Below are 22,928 nucleotides of genomic sequence, written 5' to 3' on the forward strand. Positions count from 1 at the left end.
TCACTTTAAGCGTCCTGCTATTGTGATGAGCTCGTGGGTGAGTTTTGATTTAAGGGAGATGTTGGTCCACATCAGCTGTAATGACATCTGCTCCCTTGGAACAGCAGGGGGCGTCAGTATTACACAGTAATACAGAGGGTCTGCAGGGACTGAATCAATCTGATTGGCAGTAAGAGTGAAGCGATGGTATAAGGTCATATTTGTCTTGTTTGGTGCTGTGAATTCATCATTTAAATCAGTGAGTGTTTGCCTCCTGAACACAATGTACCTGCGAGTGTCTTTCCACCCAAATTCAAAATCTAATAACTTCATAAAGTGACGAAAAAGTGGTAAATAACGGAGGCGTAGCTGCAGTTTCCAGCAGATTCAGCCCAAGAGTGTTAAAAATACGGCTCTGTTGAATCATAGCTGTTCCTATTTTAGCTATTAAGCTGGAGAATTGGGAGAGAAATGGGCTCCGGAGATAAGACGAAAACCAGCAGTGACAGTTTCTATCTGTAGCCCTGTTAACTCTCGGATAAGGTTACCATGGCGCCCGGTGGTGGTGGGAAGAATCAAGTTCGTGCTCTTAGCAACCAGAAAAAGAAAAAGGAGCGAGTCTGCGGAGGAGCTGAAAGGCTTTAATTCCTCCTCCTCATCTCATATCACCTTTTGATTAAAGCCCCGGCCATTAACACGAGGTGGCGAGGTCAGAGTGAACACGTCTGCAGCCGCCTCGATTAAGAGCTTTGATACTCATCAAACGAGCTTTGTTGTTGGGAACATGTTGAGTGTGATTATCTTCCTCTTTTTTTATTGAGTTCACAAGAATTTCAAAAGAGGCTTCCTGGGATTTTCATGAAAGCTAGAATAGAGAATTTGTTGTCTCTAATTGGATATCTGACACACACACACACACACACACACACACACACACACACACACACACACACACACACACACACACACACACACACACACACACACACACACACACACACACACACACACACACACACGGTGCAACAAGATTCTGACAACTGCAGAAGAAACCAACACCTTTAGAAATCAGTCCACCACTTGTTTGTTTACCCATAAGCCTCATCCCTCAACGTACACAGTGGGAAAGCGGGAAAAATTTACAGATCAACACTGGAAAAAGTGGATGAAAATCCATTTGCAGGAGACGACAATGACCTTGCACCTGACAGACCCAACACTCCAGCAAGCTTTGAAAACAAGAGACACACAGGACAGACTCAAGAGATCCACAACGCCACGCTGAAGCTACACACAACAGAGCCGAGACCCCCATGAATAAACCACACCAAGCAGGTAGACCAAGCTGTGTTTGACAAGACCGCACAAACATGCCACACACAACAATCTGAAGACACAAAGCAAGCAGCGGCTGCCTGACAACAAGCGCACACATGAAAGTACACAGAAAGGAGTGGGAGCCGACGAGAGGAGGAAGCCACAAGACTAAATGAGACCGAGCTGAGGGAGAGCGGAGAGAAGGCATGCGGAGGCGGAGAGGAGGCGATGGAGTAGGAGGAGGAGGAGGAGGAGGAGGAGGAGGAGGATGGATACTGGGATCACAAACGTGTAAAAAGACAGACGAGAGTGATTTCCAATTCTAACATTTATTAGATCTACTCAATCACAGGTACAGAGTTTATTGGCAGTGATTATCTACAACAGGAATCTGAGAGAGAGAGAGATTGAGAGAGAGGGAGGGAGGGAATGGGGTGACCCAGATAAAGAATGACAGGCAATTCAACAGTGTCACCGGCGCTGAGCAGCACTTGTCCTTCGGTGAATAATTATTTTCACCGCTGCTGAAATTGCTGCAGCACGAGCCGACACCGTTTAATGAGTCACCGGTTGTAGAGAGTTACATAAGGAGGAGGAGAAGAAGAAGCTTTTCGACGCTGACGTTGTTGAATTGCTCTTAACCAGAGGTGGTGGGATGGAGAGGAACACAGCATTTGTTTTGTAATGACCGTTTAGCATCAGCACGTCCAACACTGTGCAACATTTCCATGGGTCTGACCTACAATGTTTTCTAATTGTATACGATGAACCCGAAAACGCCTGGAAACACCTGCTGATCTCGTGACTTTTCACTGTTCGGCTGCTCTGAACTATAAACCTCAGTACAACATTTACTGACTACAGTACTGTCAAATATTGATTATTATTGATCTGTATGCAGTATTCATATATTAAAAAAAGCTCAGCAGTCAGTTACATCAGCGTTCTCATGCACCCAAAACCTACAAAATAAATTCGAACCGGAATAAACTCCAGTCATGTGGCGAAACCCAACAGTTTGTGTCGTGGGGAGTGACATCAAAGTAAACGTTACTTACTGAACAAAATATACACATCACTATTTACATGATGATCTGAGCAAAATCCCGATCAATCGCACACATGCTCTGCTATGTTTCAGTTAAACAAATCAGTTTAAGAGGAAATTGGCAAACTGAGAAAGAGTCAATATCAATTTGTCATTAAAGTGCATCAGGGTCAGTGTAGAAGGGGGGGGTTGATTGGGGTGGTGGTCGGGTAGAGACCACCAGAGGGAGCGCACACATGCACATACGACACACACGCAAACACACGGAGCACTGGTTGGTTACACTGTAGAAATACCTGAAGTGGACTTTCCCTCTCCACCTGCGTCTTGAGACTGGGAGTAGGGTGGCGGTGGCGGTGGAGTGAAGTTGGCCTCGGGCAGGCTGATATTGAAGGACAGCCTGGGGGACGGCGACGGGGGCAGCAATGTGCTGTTGGGGCTGCTGATGTCGCCCTCACCCACGAGTGTCAGGTCAGAGTGGGTGTCCTCCTCCACGGTGCGGAGGCTCGGCCGGGTGTCTGAGGGCCGGGGGATGGGGGACAGGTGCATGCCAAAAGTCGGGTGGCGGGGAGGGGGCATTAGGCACCGCCTGGTTCCGGAGTGTCCGTTGGCACTAGAGCTGAGGGAGGAGTCGAGGCTTTCCGAACGAAGACTGGAGGTGAGGGGGGCCCGGGAGGGGACTCCGTTCTCTCTGCTCTGTTTTAGTGAATCAGGAGTGGAGCAGGCCAAGTCAGAGGAGACGGAGCAGGAGGAGATGGGTGGGATCAGACGCAGGAAGTCGGGAAGCACCAGGTCTTCTTTTCTCAGGAGTCCGCGCTGGTCGTTGGCTCGGCTGCTCTGTGCCCGGCTCAGCAGCTCAAAGAATTCTGCAAAACAAACCACGACAAGTTCTCTCACTATTACTTTCTGAACAGGTGAACGCCTCGGAGAAAAGGATTAATTGGTTTAACATGCAGCGTAGCAGCCTCACACCTGACAGAGACAAATAACCCTGTAGTGAAGCCAAAGAAATCAGTTAGTCCTGAGGGCGAAGCAAAGCTAAGAAATCCACCACAAATAAAAATAAATAAATGAAAGAGAAAGAGAAAGAGAAAGAAGGAAAAGGGGGGTTTACCTTCAGCTTCATCTATATTAATCTTTTTCTGTTTTCTCTTTTCCCCTGGGAGTGCTGAGTCTGGTCCACTTGCTCTCACAGAAAAGTCCTTTGGTGTTGACCTCTCATCTCCCTGCAGATGCAACAATAACAATGCACTCTGTTAGGGGATGGAGGGATGAGGAGTGGGAGTGGGGGGTGGGGGGTAAGCATGAGCTGCTGAGCACCCTACTGAGCTGAGAGTCCAGATTTACTGGGATCTTTATATAAAGAGGAGACGGGTCCATCTGGTGGCTCAGCGTCTTCTCTGACCTTGCCAGTATCTGGACCGAGAACCATCTGACTACATATGGTGCAGTTACTCCAGCACGGAGAAATATGAGTGAGTGAGTCAGCCACAGGCAGTGTTAGGTCGAAGAACACAGACAAAAAAACCCAGGAAATAAACACCAACGGATGGCTTAGCATTGGCTACGTGTTAATAAAGATTAATGTGGGCTGATATTCAATGATACTGAATGTTTGCAGAAGCAGCACAGCAACAGGAAAGGACAAAACACCACCATGTGACCGACATTGAACGTGGGAGAACTTACTGTTGCAGAAAAACTCCTGGTAGGAGGGTGACCTTTTAGAGAGGAAGACTTGGATTTGTCTGCTTGAAAAAGAGAAACAAGAAAGAAGAAAATAAATGAGAGAGAGAGGACACTTAATTCATATATTAATTAAATCACATGAATAACAGAGGTGGACATGGTTTATAATCAGGAGTTAAACTTCTCAAAGTTCTTATTCCTTTGTCAAGTTTCTAGTAACCTCAAACAAGAAGGTTGTATTTTATTTGTTTAGCTGCTTTCAGATATGCAACGAACTCTGGAGATTTTCCAGTACAATTAAACAAAAACAAATTAACGAATTTCTACTTTTCTTTGTTCTTTTTTGCCATTTTCGCGGATTTCCCAAGGACTTATTCATGGTTCTGAATTAAACAGGTTTAAGGGACTGATATTGAGTGTGTGCAATTTAAATGTGGCTTCATACGGGGACTGCTGGGCCTTGGCAGCTGTATGTACTCGAGTGAGGGCCATTCTAGTATTTGGGATTAACAGTGTCTAATGTCTTCTTACCTTTCCCTGAAGCTTGGTCGGCTTTGTCCAACACAACTCGCAGGCCGTCCAAACTGGATATGGGAGCACCCAGATCCAAAGGCTCAGTCTCACCACTCTGAAACAAAACATAATTAGACGTTCAGCGAGTTCGTAACATCCCCTGTTTTGCAGCAGTCTCCATATGCTGCGAGTTAATTCCTCTTTGCATATGGTCGTTTTCTGAGGGCATGAGCCGTTTGGCTAATTTATGAACTGTGTTTCGGCTCAGGTCTACTATATAATACAGTTATAATGCCTGGAAACCGACAAGACGAAAATAAATCATCTGGCAGGGGTTGAGGGGAGGAGTAAACAGTCGGCATGTTTGAGGAGTGTCGTCATTCTTAATCATAGCCCCGGTTCTCCATCTTCAGAGGCTGGGCTGAGTCAGAGCACTAACCACCGTGTAGAGATGGAAAAGGATGCGGTCGCTTCCCTCCCCTAACCATGATCCTCCACCCTGTGGCAGTGTCACACACACAGCGCAGGGCTGCTCTCCGGACACACAGCAGCTTCAAACACATTAAGCCATTGTAGACGACAGGGGGGTGACTTACTATCTTGGCCACAAGATCGCTGAGGTGGAGGCCATATTTAGCCACCACGGGACGTAGGACCTCAGTGACTGGTTTGGTGGGTTTGGCTTTCAGGCCCACGGAGCGGTTAATGGGAACCAGGTCCAATCTGAGAGCAGATAGAGTACAAGTAAATATCACAGCATTAAAAGAATAAACAGAAAATATGGAGCTGACGGATCAAGTCAAAGTTTGAAGGGTTGTTCTCACCTAAACAATGTTCGCTTCTCCAGCCTGAGGTCTCGTGAGCTGAGGGTCATGCAGTCTTGGTCCAACACCAAAGGCTACGAGGAGAAAATATATAAAATTACACATTATCAACACAGAAATCCCACCGAAAACTAAAATCTTTTTACCAAGACCTTAACCTACGGACAAATTCTGCACTAAAATCCTCTAATCTGTTCAATTCCCTTCAGATTGTTTCACTTAACTTCTCACAATGAATCCTAACAACAAAACAAAGCACATTTAAATGTTAAGTGCAGTCATACTGTATTTATCAAAGCTTGAATCGTAATAAACGAGAGCCGAGTCAATTCATTCAAGAGCTCCTCGCAGCACCGCTCTGATTCCTGATCTATTAGCAGCAGATGTTCTCCGCATTTTTGTCAGTAATTTGTTGGCAGAGTGTGCCCCCCCCCACACCCCGCCTCACCTTCTCCCCTCCCACCAGGAACAGGTCGGCGGCTGCGATGTTGATGCTGATGCTCTGGCAGAGATCATGGAGGACGTCCCTGATGGAGGCGCCGGGCCGAAGACTGATGGAGGAGCAGGAGCCGTTGGGCAGAATCACGCTGCAGTGTTTGGGGGAGCGTTCCCAGACTGAGTGGCGATTATCAGACTAAGGAAAGAAGGTTTAAATGGTTAATTTAGCTCAAAATGGAAGAATTGAGTGATACATAGATTCAGTTGTAAATGAATTTCTTCATTTTCTCAATTATTCCATCTATAAACCAAAAGTGAGTGGGCTGACAAGTTGAAAGAAAAAAAAAACAGCTCTGGCCTTTAATGATGACTACACCAGTTGCTGGGCCCTGTGTTTCCATGGTGATCTGTCCAGAAGAATCTTACCTCAATCTTGCCGGCAGAGCAGGAAGTGGCCATCTCCAGACTGGTACCGGACGACAAGGAGCCCTGGGACTCCCTCCGCCCATTGCTGCCCCAGTAGTCTGCTCAAAACACAGAAAAAGAGGATGAGTTGATGCAGAGAAGAATTAACACATTAAATGAGATTTTAACATACGCAACACCAACATTATTAAGCTATAGCTTATAGGGTTCTGTGGACTGAGACACTTTTACAGTTTCAGGAAGAAAGCTGCAACCAGCACAACCACAGTCCAAGCAAACAACCCATTACTAATAAGCATGTTTAGAAACGGCCACTGCACCAGTAAGACTACATTTTATTGTATTTATATATTATGATATTATAACCATCAACATTGAAGAATACATTTCACATCACCATATTGACGACATGTGGTTCGTTTAAAACACTGGCTCCTGGCTGATAATTCTCTAAATCTCCCCTAACTGTGTAAAAAAGCCACTGTATGTTTTTGCCAGTGTGCCAGCAGTGTGTGTGTGTGTGTGTGTGTGTGTGTGTGTGTGTGTGTGTGTGTGTGTGTGTGATCAGTGCAGGGCAGCTGTGTTTCTTCATTCCCCCGCATGTTGCTAATGACAGGAGCTGGCATTGATTTGGTGTATTGTTCGTGGACACTAAAGAACTGTTAAAGTTTGTGCGTTGCTGAAGACTCCGTGGGGATCTTTGTAACCAGAAGGCAACAGGCTTGTTAATTAATTTCTTACCGAGGTTAATGTCTCCGATTTCCTTCTTCTTTGGACCCTTCCCAAAGCTCCTGTTGCGGGACCACGAGAAGAAGATCCCACGTTTCTTGTCTGCGCTTTCGTCTTTGCTGTCCTCGTTCAGTGACCTCCCTGACCTCTGCTTTCTGACCTCCTGTGAGATGGAAGACAAGCAATATGTTCTTAACCTGTCACACTGAACTGATGACCAGACATTTTCATCTGTTATCACTTAAAGCAGTCTAGTCTCTTGTGGCACCTTCTTCGGAGTGGACAGGGTGGAGCGGTCCGAGCTGGCGCTGTGTTTGGACGGCGCAGGGCTGCAGGGGATCTGGTAGGGGTCCGGCAGGGGCTGACCGTCCACCTCAGCGCGCATGCACTCCAGGTAGAGGGAGGACTTGAGGAATCGTGAATAGCTGTCGAACTTCATCAGGTTGAAGATCTGGAGACATTGAGAAAGAGCAATGAAGAGACAGAAGTCAAGAGGGTTCATTAAAGTGAGAAAAGAGGCAGACTAAAACAAGAGACAAAACTACTAGTGTTAACACAAGTTTATAGCTGATGTTATGACAGGTGTCTCAACAGTTATCATTTCTATCATGCTCGTGTGCAGGCTGGAAATATACAGATCTCTTGACTGCATGTCTATGTGTCTGTGTGTACAGTATGCTCTAGATTCTCTGTGGGTGTATGCCAGTTTGTGTTTATCTCTGTGGGAAAGCCTCAGCGCCCTTTCGTAAACAAACCCAGATGGCCACCAAAGAACCCAATATGCTTGTGCAAAGTGGCTAAAGGCGAGAAGAGAACAAAGCCCCCTATAAAAGAATGTCTCCTGATAATACTGCAGGGTGAATACTCTTAATCTTCAGCCCTTGTTAATCAAAGATGTGAAATACTGGAATAACTGTGAAAACACTGTTTTTTTAATCAACCAGCAGATTGTGGTGTCTCATTTAATCAACTCCGCTGCCGTGTGTTCGTACCTGTAGCTGCTGGGTCTTGAACATGTCGGGGCGTGGGGAGGTGAGGACGTCGTCGGCCAGTTGGGCTTGGCTGTCGATGTTGACCGGCATGGTGGCCTTGCTGGACAGGAAGCTGTTGTAGATCTCTCCTGCTCTCTGGGACAGCTGCAAGGAAACGAGAGAGGTGATGCCGGATTACAAAAACAACAGCAGCTTCCATGTTGTGTCTTCTTATCTAACTGTTTCACACAGTGAGACCCCTTGTTTTAGCCCCATTAGTGGCTCTATTACCATAAAGCAGTGGTTCCAAACCTGGGAGTCATGACCCACAAATGGGGTCACAAGATAAACATGAGGCTACATCCATAGAACGAGTTTGTTTCAAAATGGCGTATTAAAACTGTGCTTTAAGATGTGTATCATACCTTGACCATAATAACACACCTGATAACTTACACCATGTGACCTGTCACATACACTGGGCATGTGGATGCCGGTGTAAACAGGAAGCACATTGTCTACTCTGCAGCTCATTGCTTGGTTTCAGAAAATTCTATGAAGGAGAAGCAGCAAAGGTGAAATATAAGAGGGGGGTCTTTCTTCTCTTGGACCCACAACGAGGTGGAGCTGTTACTGATGGTGAGTGTTAACAATGTTTTGCATTCAACATTGGTAGTAGGCAACATTTGTTTGAATACTGTGGACGCCAGACATAAACTGAGCAACAGTGGTGCAATATAAATATAAATGTGGCCTTGTGGATGTAGCCTGAGGGAGCAGAGATTATTTATGGAATATGAGAAATTTAATACATGGATTCCTTCAGGTGTCAAAAAAGATGCAAATGAACCAATACACTTTAAAACCTGCGAAAAAAGAGGTCACAGAATGTATTGTGTTTTAAATTGGAAACCACTGCTGTTAAGACAATTATAATTGAACCACTGTGTATTAAGATTTAAACAATAACATAATGTGTCAGTTTACATTGGACCACAAAGCTTAGACTGCAGCTGTAGCTGCATACCGTGGACTTACCTGCTTTTTATCAGTTGCTGGGACATGACTGAAGTATTCACAGGCCTGCCAGAACAAGATATTCTCCTCACTGAATTCTTTCTTGAGAAATTCCTGTGAAGACACACAAACCCAATAAGTTTCTCTCTGATCTCAAAGTGCTGATCACTTTCACATCCTCCCGGAGCTGCTGCTACTGCTGCTGCTGAAGCCACTAGCGAGGAAAGAACATTATTTAGTTTTATGCTGTGACCAAAATTGGTGTAAGTGTGGGCGCAGGATGGAGTGGGCGAGTGCGGCTCTGATCAGCGCTGAGGGAAGGTGAGGAGGGAGGTGGTTCTGGGACGCCAGGACTTAATGCGGAGCCTTCTGAAGGTGTCGTGGGCTAAATTCAAACACACATCTTTTATGTGGGAGGTTTGGTAACATAAAGGAAAACTGGCTCTGAACTTGAACTTATTCCAAATTTATACATAACTAGTATTTGTTAAGAAAAGCTCTCACATCACTGCAATACATGCGGGTCAACAGTCAGAGAGGAAACACTTACAAAATGTAATGACTGTGTGTAAATAATTGAATAGATGAAGGAGGGTGAGCAAACACAAAACATTTACTGTAAGTTTACATACGCGTACAAATTAATGTTTATTTTACTTTTCTACTCCTTTAGCTTTCATTGAATTAATGAGCAGAATTAAAAGAATCTAAACTGTAGCACGGACTCCCTGTGTTTAGCTCTTACATCTGAATCATGAAGCTGTTTTCAACACCACTCCGCAAACTTTCAATCAACGTGAGAAACTTGTTCTACCCAGCTTACCGAGAAGTAGCGCACGCCCACTGGATCCTGGAGGAGCCGCTCGAAGCAGGCGGCCCAGCTGGCAACGCGCTGCTCTGGAACTCCCCGGTGGCTGCCCGCTCCTGGAAGACTGCCATTGCTGTTCAGGCTGCTCTGGCTGCAGCATCCCTGCAACTGGACTCCACTGTAGTCTGCAGGAGCGGGAGAGTGACGCAAAGCTTTAGACAGATCAACGGGCAAAACGTAAAAGGGTAAAATTACAGATATCAGCCCTAATCAGCATTTTATTGTTCTTTTTTACCTTTTAAATGTAATCTGTAGTAAAATAGCTCCAATATATTTTCCTAGACCTTGTTAAAGATATGATTGAAGAAATATTATTATTATTAACACACATCTAGAATAGGACTGCGCAAAAGTGTAAGATATTTGGTGAAACAACATAAATGCTCATAGGTTAAAACAATACAAATACATCAGATTCGGGCTCTGGTGCTAATGTTACTAGCTCTAGAGGGACGTGTGGAGCACAACACATCTGATTGCATCCTACAAGGAGTGAAACAGCAGATGCCACTCAGGTGATAAAAGAGGAGCTAACAGGGTGCATGACAAAGAGGGAGAGGAATAAAAGAAGGAGAGTAGACACAGACGAGAAAAGGGAGACATGCAGGGAGACTGGGTGAGGAGCTGGGGGTCAACTAAAGTGGAGAAGGAGGCACGTCCTCTGCGGTACCTGCTAGCGTGGCAGCAGATGGCCACTTTAGGGCTGCAGGACGAGCAGGGAGGGAGTGCAGAGCAAAAACAAAACAAAAGGATCACAATAGAACTGGTTACAGATAAACAGGCGCCTGGTGTCATTTTGTGAGAGAGAGAGTTAAACGGTTGGCATGGGCAACTGATATTGACAGACTTTATCTTTTCTATTGAAAGTAGAAATGTTGGATTCACAGAAATTTGACTGTGGCATTGTGAAATAAAGCAACTGTAAATCTAAAATAAAGTTATAATGTGGCCTCTTTATGACCTTTCAAAGTGCAATTTGAATAACAGTGAATTATCTCTTTCGCTGTGACAACACAGGCCAGATGACTGATTTCCTTGTGTCACTTTCTGTCCACAGTTTGCTGACAAGCCATTTGTTTGGACGCGGTTTAATGTATTAGGACTGAGGCTTTTGAGATGCCTGTTTACCACATTGTGTGCAGCTCAGTTAATGAGATGGCTTTGGAAAGCAAACAGCCCTGCATGTCTGATCCACATCCACAGTGAAAGGAGCGGTGCTGCGCGTCCACAACCGCAGCCTCGGTCGGCCTGTTAGCAAATGTTATTAACTGCTATGAAAGGGAAGGACCAGACAGCATGCACGCTAGAACCGACTGTGACCCGAAACACGCTCAACAAACATCCTTTGTTAATGAGGCATTCTGCCTGCAGTGCATACATCATTCTCACTAAAAGTCTTTTTATTAGACCATTTTATTGAGCGGCGACAAAGTCCTCTGTTGAGGCCAGAGCAGAAAATGAGAAATAAAAATGCAGACACAGGAAAAAATGGACACAGCAGCAATATGAGCAAGAGGAGATGAAAAAGTTTCAGTGTTAGTGAAAAGGAATGAAAGAGGAAAAGCTTTAAAATCTTGTTAACAAGCCTCTTGTTTACTTTGAGCGTTAAGATCACAAATAGGCCATTAAATAGCTTGAATTCGACTCTGCTTTTACACTTAAGTTTCCTTTTTTAAAAAAGTGGTAGTATATGAATGGTACTCACCGCCATCTGAAGAAGCAGCAGACTGAAAGAGAACAAAGAGAGACATGAGTGAGGAGCTGCTCTCATGACCTCTTGTGCTCAGACAAGAGGCTGAATACTGTGCGGATAGCAGCGTCTCTCCAGGCATCTGACCAGTAGCTCTGAGGTGTGTGTAAGAATGTGAGTGTGTGTGTGTGCTACTAGAAAACATTCATTTGTAAGTGGGTGGACCCCTGCTTGCTACCACACACAGCTGTTCACACCTCCACACCAGGACCCACCCCTCACTTTATATTTTCCTCTCAGGCTTGAATGTGTGCATTCCTGCAAACTGTAGCCACAAAGATCACAGCTCATCAAGGCTGAGCTGCTTGAGAGGCCATCACTGGCCTTAATGGTCATCCTTTCACTTGCTAATTCAGGAAGTGAGTGGTCTATGCATGAGTAGATGTTGCTGAATAGACGCCAAACAGTTCCACCCCCCCGGTGAGCACGGAGATTTCACAGTGACCACTTTCTGTAACTGGTGTGTAATTAAAGCCAAGAAATGATGCCCAGATCTCACGATGGCTCAACAAATATTTAAACGCAATTTATTCAGCTTTCGGGCTTCTGTAAAAACCTGTCTGGATTATTTTGGTCGGGCTAATAAAGAGAGATTTAACGCCTAATCTGTGAAGCTGTTATCGTAAATAAATTGAAAGGCAGGGGAGGATATGAGAGGCGGATCTCAGGGTTCGGTCCAAGAACAGTACAAATCTGTGCGTTGGAGGATTCATCTGAAAAGGGGAGACTATTTCCAGAAGAGTGTTTGCTGAGCTGCCACTTCAAAGTGCGAATATTCAAGACTGATAATGCAGCTAAACAAGGCTCCTTTTCCCACACACTAAGCTTTGGTGTGAGCTGTAGATACAATTTGTGATTCATCGTATAATACTGGATTGTAGATCTAAAATGAATATAAAATAAATAAAATCCTGGACACACTGCCTGATCTGGATCCACACCAAACTTTAAAGGGTTCTTCCTTGACCAATACCACATGTATCCACCAACTTTCGTGGTGATACGTCCTGTGGTTTTTGTGCAATCCTGCTAATTAACAGACACACAAACAAATGCAGATGATCACATAACATCCTTGGCGGAGGAAATAAGGGTGAGTTTTGTTGTCATTATCAGGTTTCAGCCTCATCAATGAGCCTGAGAACAGGTCCAGACATATCGTGCTCCGGCCTCTTCAACTGGCCATCTGAAGGCCGAGGACGTCACCTCCGTCATGTGCTGCTTGCTTCCATTTTGGGAGTGACCACATGTAAAAACTCTATCAGACACAGACCGCTAAACCACTAATTGTCCGTCACAGCCCCTTTACAACTCGGCTGCTGCTGACTATAAGGAGCTCCCGGCTGCATACAGTCAACACCCAAAATCATGGGTGGGTAGCACGAAGACCAACATGAAGCTGAAACAGAGGAGGGAGAGAAGAGAGAACACCCACTCCATCTGTCCGTCCCTTTTGGATCTAAAAACAGCTAAACCTCTAACCTTAAATATATGGAGTGTTGAGACTGCGGTTCGTTTTAAAGAACAAGACAGACATCAAACAATGTGACGTAAATGTTGGATTTGAGCGAACAAAAGGGTTCCCAGCCTGGGACTTTGAAATTATGAATTGGTATATTCACGATTGTCAATGCTTAATGAGCCCTTGCTAATTCTTAAGCCTCCGCATGGAGAGATTTTACATCTGAGATGATATCAAAGATCTACGTGTGGTAGGAACGAAACTTCCTCAGCGACACGCACAGTAACAAGTGGGAGAGTTACAATAAATCACGAGGAAGTCTCCGTTGGCACACACTAATGATGTCATAGCTAAGCTTTTATAAATCATACGTGTGTCAGAGGAGAATTATGTCGATGACACACCGCCATGAGTTGCGTTGAACACGCCTGAGCATCTGAACAAATGTAATTTTGCAAAACCCCACAATCTAAGCAAGTGTCATAATTTATAACAATATCATTTTGTTGCTTTTGTTCCTTTTCTTGTTCTTTACAGTGGCCGTGGGTACCTTGAATGAGGCTATATAAATCAAAGCTTTATCAAATGGCAGGAAATTGTAGAAAAAAATGCCCACGGTAACATGTCCGAATGGCATATATAATATAAAACCCCCAAACATTCCATATGAGATGATATCAAATATAAAATACGTGAAAACCTTTATATATGAGAGGCTGGAAAACACAGATACGTCGCTCTTTAACTTGATAAATGACTTAAATGATAAATCAGTTGGTTAATAATCTGTAGATCAGCTAATTAGCTGACTGACTAATTGCTTAAGAACTGACATCAACATAATTACACATAATTTAAAGTTGAGCAGGTAGAGCTGGCAAAGATACAGAGGGCGGTGTGTGTGTGTGTGTGTGTGTGTGTGTGTGTGTGTGTGTGTGTGTGTGAGGCAGCAGGGGTTAGACCACACACACACCACCGAGTGTTTTTAAAGTCGTAAGTGCTTCCTTGACCACGAGTACCCCACAATGAGTCTGAAGTGCTGACCCATCCACACCATCCCCTCTTGTCCACATACGCTTCCTCTGTCGACACCTCTGGTGACAAGCGGCTCCACTGTGGGTGGCTCTGCAGCACTGCAGGCCCTCTTTGATCCCTTTCATCGGAGGTCAGATTGCAAATATCCAATTTCACAGTTGGAATCGCTCTGAGTGCCATACGTATGTTGGGTTGTTATCAAGCAAACAGACAACATCACAGTTCAAGTCACAGTGAGTTCCCACCGGCTCTGAAAAGAGCATGATTTGGCTCTTCGGTTGGAAAATGCTCTTCCAAGCTTTACTGTGGTACAACCCCCACGCCGTGTAGTCTGGCATCTCAAGACACCGCATGCTAAAGGAACGTAGATGAGCACACCGACAGATTTATGTGTGTGTGATCTGAAGTGACACATCAGGACTGAAACACACACTTGTGTTAAATGTAGGGTTGTTCGGTTGGTTGGTCGATATGCTCTTGTCCAACCAATTGTCATCGGTGGAAACTCGAGCCAGGGCCGATGCCAATATTAGGAGGTACAAACATTTCAATACTGATATATATTGGCCAGTATACTTATCCAACCCTTACCGTAAAATTATATTTGAATGTTTTAACAATAAAATCTAATATAAATAACTATAAAAGGAAAAATAAAACACAGATACTACAGTATAAGCAACTTTAAATTAGGGAATAAACATTAATACACATCTTTTCTGTAATGTTTATTCTGAAAAATAAGTTTTCATATCAGCAAACATAAACACTAATACCTATATGTCTATGAAAGGCTCATATGGACTGATTTTAATGGTCCAACCGATAAATTGGTCAGGCTCTGGTGAAAACTGTATCACAACTTTGAAGTCACGTAACCTAATGAAAACCACTGGGTCTGACTGATTTAATATGTGTTGAACCTTAACTCTTTGTCTGTTCAGTTAAACAAACCAAAAGGTCCAACATCAGTTTGTATATCACAGCTCAACAGCAAACACGGTCCATCAACTTGCTCCTTCAACTTTGTGTTAAAAGTTGAGTGTGAACATATCAGAATTGGCATATTTCAATAGGTTTGCTCTTATAATTAGCTTTAAATTAAATATGCTGCAAAGACTAACCGAAGATTTTTTTGTTACCCCCGTGACTAATCGATTAGCTGTAGAGTCGGTACGATTACACGGTTTTACGTGGCTGACACCTGACCGAGTCAAATCGGTTAAAAGATAAACAACATTCACACAAACGTTAATGCAGCTCATTAGCTCCTCTCACAGAGTTAATTTCCGATGTGTTAAAAGTTAGTTTTTTCTTGATAAGGCATGTTCCTGCCGTCAGAATCTGGATTGAGATGTACCCTGTTAAACACACGGATTAAAAAAAACCCAGAAGCAAAGTCAAGTCAAGGCTGATTCTCGCACCCCGCGAACAAACAGCCACCGTTCCCGACCGCTTAAAACAGCTGTTCAGAGCGTTGGAGAGAACAGCGACAAAGAGGGAAATTAATGAGAAAAACAGCTGACTTAACAAAAGGAGTTTCACCACTTCGTACAGAGGAGCGAGAGGAGGCTTGTGCGGCAAACCACAGTTTACTTACAGTGCCGAAGTTCCAGGTCCTCTTGAAGGAAAGTCTCTTTTTGAGACTCATTGTTCCCTAGTCTGCTACACCAGCAGCACACAGACAGAATGTGTGTGTGTGTGTGTGTGTGTGTATGTGTGTGTGTGTGTGTGAGAGTGTGTGAGTGTGTGAATGCATACCTGAACATTCCCCACCCAAAACTCAGAAAACCATGTCTGTACAAGTCGGAGAGAGGGAAAGAGAGGGAGGGAGAGGTAAGCAGAAATCTGACAAGGTACTGGACAGAGAGGAGGAAGAAGAGGAGGGTGGGGGTATGAAGGGCGGAAAGACAGATTTCCTTACTCTGCAGCTGTTACCATGGTAACCCAGCCGACAATACATACAGCTTGTGCCACAGTGGCATGAAGGAATCAGATGAATCAATCCCCCCACCACCCTCAACTATTGCCACAAAAACAAGCACTCGCTATGTCAAAACCACAGCGGCCTTCCCCTTTTGTTTCCAGTCCGGGACCCCCACCCCTCTCTCAGAAATAAGTACTCAGTCGAAACTTAAATGGAAACCAGATGGATTTGGTTTAATCAAAATAAAAGTTTGGTCGTCTCTTAGCTGAACTCTGGGCTTCATTATCCGCTGTCAAAAAGCACCATTCTTATGAGCCCAGCCGTAATCCTGTCAATTGGTGTTTTCTGCGAGCAAAGTAGCTCACGTACGAGAAAAGGAAAATATTTTTTTTTTTGCTTTCCTTTTATATTCTGGCATCGCTCCTCGTCTCCGCTGCGTTTCCGCGCCTCCACATATCTTCTAAATCTCTGTATTTCGAGAAACTATTATTCTTGAATAATAGGGCCGTGTGTTCTGAGGTTTTCCGACAAACGTGTTTGTGTTCTTTGGACTTAATTTTGACATAAATAATGGATGAGATATGGTGTTTATTAACAGACTGCTTTTCATGGTAGATTTATCCTGTTTAATTGGATTTCTACATGGTCTCCCCCTTTGGATATCTTGGATGTTTGTAATATTTGCACGCCTGTGTTGATGGTTTGAAAAGGCAAACCACAGATTACATCCTAATACCCTCAGGAGAGGCTTTGTTCATGTATGCACTGGGTTGTATAGATTTGTGTTTGCACTGAAATGTACAAATGCAGATAAATAATGGTGGGACACTTTCATGTGTTGCACCAGATTGTGACAGACAAATATTTTGAGTTGCATTTTCAACGGCTATGGGAATTTTTGCATTTCACAAATCGCAATAATCGTACACATCACAAATAAATCTAAAAATAATGTATAAAAAATGGTAATGATGTGATTCTCTTGCCAGCGTCTGCGCCACAACAAGTAGGGCTCCCACGATGAATCATATTAAAAATGCGTTCTCGATGCATATACGCCAATTCAATCTCACTTCCAAGTGACATCGACTCTGCAGCATTGTCATTAGGGAAATCAGCTGCATCAAAACAAGCGTTCCCACTTTGTCCCTCAACAAATGACAGCGCGGCGTTACACCACATGATGCAGCAGAAAATTGGCAGTGAGAGAAGTAAACCCATCGAGAGCAATTCAGAGACTCAGAAGACAAATTGAGTCCAGAAGAAAGTCCCATTGATGGGGCGGAAGGAAGATGATGTATTTGTGTAGTTTATAGGAAAAGCATCTGTTGCATCTGCGTTTCTATCTGTATCATGAAAACAACTGCAATAAACATATATATTTAAAAATAAGTGAAAATATCTCACTAAATTCTGAGTAAGACATTTTTGATTCTCATATCATCCAAAGCTGTGCAGGACTACACACTAACATGTTCCTTTATGTGTCTTCATGTGGACAATATGATTTGTAGTTATTATAAATCAAGCATCAGAAAGCTTCATTCATAATTGTATGTTTTGGCCAAAATCTCCCACACCTACAATTCATTATCGAATTGTAAAGTAATGTGCTGTAAAGAAAAACGGTGCTTTTCATTTGTACGTCATGTCCGGCCTCCTGTTGCTCTACCCAGGTGCCACCACATGTTCCAGACATTTTCCTGTTGACCCACACATGTCTTGCTGCACTCTTCATATGTGAAAGACAAACTCCAGAAAATGTCTGGATCCAATTCTCCAGATATTTAGCATTTTTAAGCTTTTTTGAGATGAATTCGATAATTGCATGTTTCGGTCTGAATATAAGAAATCCTGTGGGCTCCTCACTGGGACAAAATAATCTGTGTTCATTGTGTGCAATATTGTCCTACAATACAAAGCACAACAGAAATAGACGAGCTCTCACAGCTGGAAAAATTTAAAAATAATTCTAGACAGTGTTGATACAGCTCCAAGAACATCTCAAAAACACCAAATAAAGAATTAAAACTCTGGAGGATCTATTCTCTTTATGAGTTTTAATTGGCAGTAGCTTTCCAAAGTCATGTTTGATGTTCACCACCACATATGTTGTATCATTTTAGTACAAAAGGTTATTTATTAAAAAACACAGTACTGTGCAGATAATTACTAGTGTACATACGTAATGCTATAATATAGAACTGTAGCACAGAAAGCATGTGCGCCTTCATGTGCAGATAAAATCTGTCCTGCAGTAATTAGAAGCTATTCGAGGCACTGAGCTGAGTCATCCATAGCTGTGGTTAGAAACTCACAGAACGCAGATCGCTCAGCCCCCCAGCTCTAATTTTGCTCTTTGACCCCCCTGAGGCAGAGAGTGGCTGCAGAAAGGTGACCGCATCTATAGGTTCACAACAGGAGCGAAACATGTTGGAACTCTTCAAGCAAAAGGCCTCCAGGAAAAAAACATTTCACTGGCGTTTTCTCCAGTGTTGCTGCTCCAAGAAATCAAGCCTGTTGCCACAAAGTAAAAAGGATTCACGTGAGCTCTGAGCCTTCGCTTGATTAAATCAATGTGCAAAACATTTCCACACGGGCTTCACAGCGACAACGAGCGCCGCTTGTCACAAGACCTAATTGCATGTCAAGCTCTCCGCCAGGCAATCTTGACCGAGGACGGGAAAATAATCTGGACCTGCTATCTGCGGCAGACGACAAACTATTCCCTGAAAATAACATCAAGAGAGAGCTTCGCATGGAGGCAACTTCCTTTAGAGGGAGGGAGGGAGAGGGTGCGGTGACTGATAAGATGGAAGAGACATTTCTTTCCCAACCAAGCAAGGAGTGTGTGAGAGAGGGAGGGAGGGAGTCAGACTGATTCGGAGAATTATGAAACTCATTCGACAATATCCAAGTGAAGATAAGTGTAGACAGACAACAGACAAGCTTGTATTTGATTTCTGGTGGTTAACAAGTGGAACCCAGTGTTTTTATTGAGGGTAATCTTGTTTGTCACCACAAATATGCCAGACACTCTATCACATTAGCAAGGATCTGTTGAGGTCAGCATGCTTATGTGATGCTAAGGGACCAGGAATGGTAAACAACACGAACACAATTCCTGAGTCTCCTTTGCTATTATGTCCATACATATCAAGGGCTGTGAAACTCGAACATTTCAACATGTAACTGACGAACGCTATTCTGGTCACAAGAGTCTAAGAAATGATGCCAGTGGTGTAATTTCACTTTTGCTTTTAATACTGAAGGAAAATTAAATTTAGAAATGTTCTGATTTTCGTTTTTTTCTACAAGGGGCACATAATGTTGGTGGAAAAAAACCACACTGCTCAAATCATCCTGGATTTCAATCATGAAACATCATGTGTGACCAGCAATCTGGAGCGCAATATCGTGGTTTAACACCATGTCACAAGGAAAAGATGGCGGCACCCGCATCCAGGATATTTTGTACAATGGGAGGAAGTTAATTTGTGTCGTCCAGCTTTATATACAGTCTATAGTTCAGACCTGGTACTAACATCCGTCTCTGGTGATCCAATCACAAATGAACAGCTCTCACGTCAGTCCACACCTGGCTTTAGAATGTGTCTCCTCTCCCCACATGGGATTGGATCTCACTTCCCTACTCCCTATGCAAATAACACGTACATCATTTCTGTTTGCAAAGACCAAGTGATGTTGTTTTTTCGCCAGTCTAAGTTTGACAGACAGGTTCATTTACAGTGTGTGTGTGTGTGTGTGTGTGTGTGTGTGTGTGTGTGTGTGTGTGTGTGTGTGTGTGTGTGTGTGTGTGTGTGTGAGAGGGAGAAAGAGGCTGTGAGAGAACAGGCCTAGGAAGGGCTGAGAGAATCAAGGGCTGAGAGAATCAAGATTTTACTCATTTGAAACAGTGAAAAGAAAATAGAAAATCAATGTGGCAGTCGGTTGTAATATTGCGGAGGTGGCCACAAATAAATCAATCAATGGATGGGAAAGACTGAGAATTGTAATAATCGTTTTAAGTTAATTATTATACTGTAGGGGGTCAGAGGATGTAGTATCCTTGAATGGACCCAGGACACGTGTGTTCATGCTGCTAAAAGAATGTGGTCACAAGTGTCCCAGACCATGGACCTCACTTGGTGTCCTCAATGCATCGTGGGTACATTCACACCTGTGCTTCATCACCCGAGACGGACGTTTAATACCAGGCCTGAACAGGGCCTAACAATGGCCGCTTGTAATGGGTGCTTTAATTAAGTTGCTCTCTAAATAGTTTGATTTAGAAACAAATAAACTAAAAGGGATTTTCCTGTTAAACAAACATATGAAAGTTCTACCTCAGAATGTATAATGATGCTGGGTGAACAAACGTCAGGCCCTGTGTCATGAGCCAAGTAAAGGGTCCAGACTTGTGTCGAGGCGGCTTTTAAACGTAATCCTATCAGTAAACAAATGAGTTGCTCTCTCGGTGTCTTTAAAGACATGAGTGATTTGCATGCAAACAGAGGCCATCGTCACGGTGCGTTTCATCTCTTAATCCCCTTGATCAACTGTAATCTACCGCCTGTTCCCCAATGCTAACCGGTGAGCCCCAGCAGATGGGTATGGCTCTACTCCTGTCTGGATTAACGTGGCATTACTATGATTTCCGCAGTGCTCCTGCTGTGTGTGGGTGCACATATGCGTGCGCGTGCGTGCGTGCGTGTGCGTGTGTGTGTGTGTGTGTGTTTGTGCCACTTGCTGCTGATAAAGAAGCTGACAGGGTGTGCTAGCCTGTTTACATGTTTCCCTTTGCTGCCCTCCTCGCTGAAGCAACCCAACCAGTATCAGACTCTCTCTTTCCCAACTCATAACAATGTAAATTCTGATCTTCACTTTGTCTGAACCTGTTCAGCTCATGTTAGCAGACACTCGACTCAGTCACTACAACTGTGAAGCCTTATCACAAGCATTAAAACACAACATTAACTCCCTTTGCTGTGTTGGACAAACACACATGAAGAGCGGCACAACACAGCTGGATCCCACGAAAATAGAATAACTGAAGAGAGCGAAATTAGAACCGGAGACCAAGACCCCTCCCATCCCCATTTATTATCATAGAAAAAGGGCCGCGCACACATGAGCCTGGAGGGCTTTAGGTGGGTAAAACCACATAAGATGCCACCACACCCTCCCGCTGCTGCTCTCCTTGTCTTCCATAAAAAAAACCACCAGAAAACGGACTTTCCAACCTGGAACCTGACACCTATAATTAGCCCTGTGAACCCCCCACCCCACGTTTTCCACCACACGTACTTACACGAACACTTAGTGTATGTTGTTTTGAAAAGTCTGTGTGCTTGGGTACATTTGGTTGAGCGATGATAAGGCCGAGATATGTATGCATATCGGCCTCCCGGGAGTGTACAAGGCTATTTAATGCCTGTGACAAGGAACTGGCATAATTGTTTATTTCCTGTGGGAGTCCTCCTGACCTTACGGGGGTGCACTAATCCTATTGGTTATGCAGGGAACATTAGCTGGATGGATGAGACTAGGGAAGAGGTGAGGACAAGCTTGGCTTAAGTCCATCCCTTTAGTTTGAGGGCTGTAGGAGGACACTGAATCTCTACTGGTATTTGGCATGATAACAAAACCATGACAATGCTCACAGTATTGTTGTAGCTGAATAGCTGGTTATACAATACTGTGTGGTGAGTTTTTACTTTTGCCAAAAAAGTGCTCGTCTGCACACTCAATGCTTCCTAGTAGACAGTTACTTATTTATGTCATAACTATGCTTCTGCCATTTTACATAGAGCATTGAGTTATCTAGCACTACACAATTTGCATTTCAGGGCAACCTTTTCATTTACTGCCTTTAAAAGCACTTAAAAGCACAATAACTCATGGTGCAGGACATAACACGCCCGTGGCATTTTCCTCAACCAAAAGATCGAAGCTATATATTTCTTCATGTTGACCACGGGATTATGATGTTTATAGAAAAAGTGCATGAGGAGAAGTTAGTGTTTACACTGCCAAAATGGAGCGCCAAGCCTCACAATATCACAGGGAGAACTTGTCTGCCCTGACAATCCATGTTTACGACTTCCACAGTGCGACCTTGGCCTGATTCTGCAGCATCTTGTGCCAATTCAAGGCCACAACGATACCAACTACACACTCAGCTCTGGGCCTCCCTGCCATCCCATCACGTTCTAATGAGACAGCTCTGTCTTGCTCAATGCGAATCCACCTCAGCGTTGTCTGAGCTACAGGTGTGGGGTAAAGAGTTGAACACGACAGGCAGATCGCTCTATCCCAGACATGTCTCAACTGTTACCAGGGAGGTGATAAAAGACTTTGGCAGGTCCTGAGCCGTTCCTTGTTGAGTAACCTCCACACCCTTGGCAGTAGATTCCCTTTCGGTGAAGCAGAGAAATGTAATAATAGTACAATTGAGGAAGGTAAACAGTGAGTGGTGAATCATTCCCCACAGTTGTGTATCAGATGTATAGACATCATGGTACAGACAGCTTTTACGACAGCCAATCAACAGATGATGATATGTGGTTAACTGAAAAAGATACATCATAATCATGGATGTTGATAGATGATGTCATAGCGTTTTTGCGTGACAACAGCCAACAGTTGAGCTGCAGTGCGTCTCCGTCCAGAGATGGCGAGGCAGCGGGTATTTTCCGTGGTTACAGCGCGGTCAAATAGCAAACTCAGCAACCACAGCCACATCTGGTCATCTGGTTATTGGCTGTTGCACGTTCATGCAGCGAAAACATCAGCCGGACATTTTAAATAACTTCTACTCGAGTGCTAAGTTTTGTTGTGTTAACGCGCTGTTTTTCCAGTTGGTGGGTTTGAAGAGAGCAAAATTACAAGTAATCGCAGTGAAATGTCTCGCAAGGAGGAGGAGAAGGAGAAAA

The 22,928-nt window shown here is 44.0% G+C and overlaps 1 protein-coding gene across 8 annotated transcripts in view; it reads right to left on the reverse strand.

Moving 5' to 3' along the window:
- The window catches only part of rgs12a (regulator of G protein signaling 12a), a 38,606-nt gene that overhangs the window by 4,385 nt on the left and 11,293 nt on the right, over positions 1–22,928 (reverse strand). For 3 of the 8 annotated variants that reach the window (XM_047338901.1, XM_047338900.1, XM_047338904.1), the window contains 15 exons: positions 11,525–11,546; positions 10,490–10,522; positions 9,775–9,944; positions 8,973–9,065; positions 7,956–8,099; positions 7,232–7,414; positions 6,976–7,126; positions 6,235–6,332; positions 5,819–6,004; positions 5,371–5,444; positions 5,143–5,269; positions 4,565–4,661; positions 4,034–4,095; positions 3,459–3,570; positions 2,641–3,210 (listed from right to left, as the gene is read on the reverse strand). In XM_047338901.1, coding sequence (XP_047194857.1) covers positions 2,641–3,210; positions 3,459–3,570; positions 4,034–4,095; positions 4,565–4,661; positions 5,143–5,269; positions 5,371–5,444; positions 5,819–6,004; positions 6,235–6,332; positions 6,976–7,126; positions 7,232–7,414; positions 7,956–8,099; positions 8,973–9,065; positions 9,775–9,944; positions 10,490–10,522; positions 11,525–11,546 — 2,122 coding nt within the window. Of the gene's footprint in view, positions 1–2,640; positions 3,211–3,458; positions 3,571–4,033; positions 4,096–4,564; positions 4,662–5,142; positions 5,270–5,370; positions 5,445–5,818; positions 6,005–6,234; positions 6,333–6,975; positions 7,127–7,231; positions 7,415–7,955; positions 8,100–8,972; positions 9,066–9,774; positions 9,945–10,489; positions 10,523–11,524; positions 11,547–15,666; positions 15,999–22,928 lie in introns of those variants that run through there. The other 5 variants (XM_047338902.1, XM_047338906.1, XM_035148362.2 and 2 more) reach the window with 4 other exon arrangements.

The sequence above is a fragment of the Hippoglossus stenolepis genome, chromosome 23 (genome assembly GCF_022539355.2).
Source record: "Hippoglossus stenolepis isolate QCI-W04-F060 chromosome 23, HSTE1.2, whole genome shotgun sequence".
In the NCBI taxonomy this organism is placed as follows: domain Eukaryota; kingdom Metazoa; phylum Chordata; class Actinopteri; order Pleuronectiformes; family Pleuronectidae; genus Hippoglossus; species Hippoglossus stenolepis.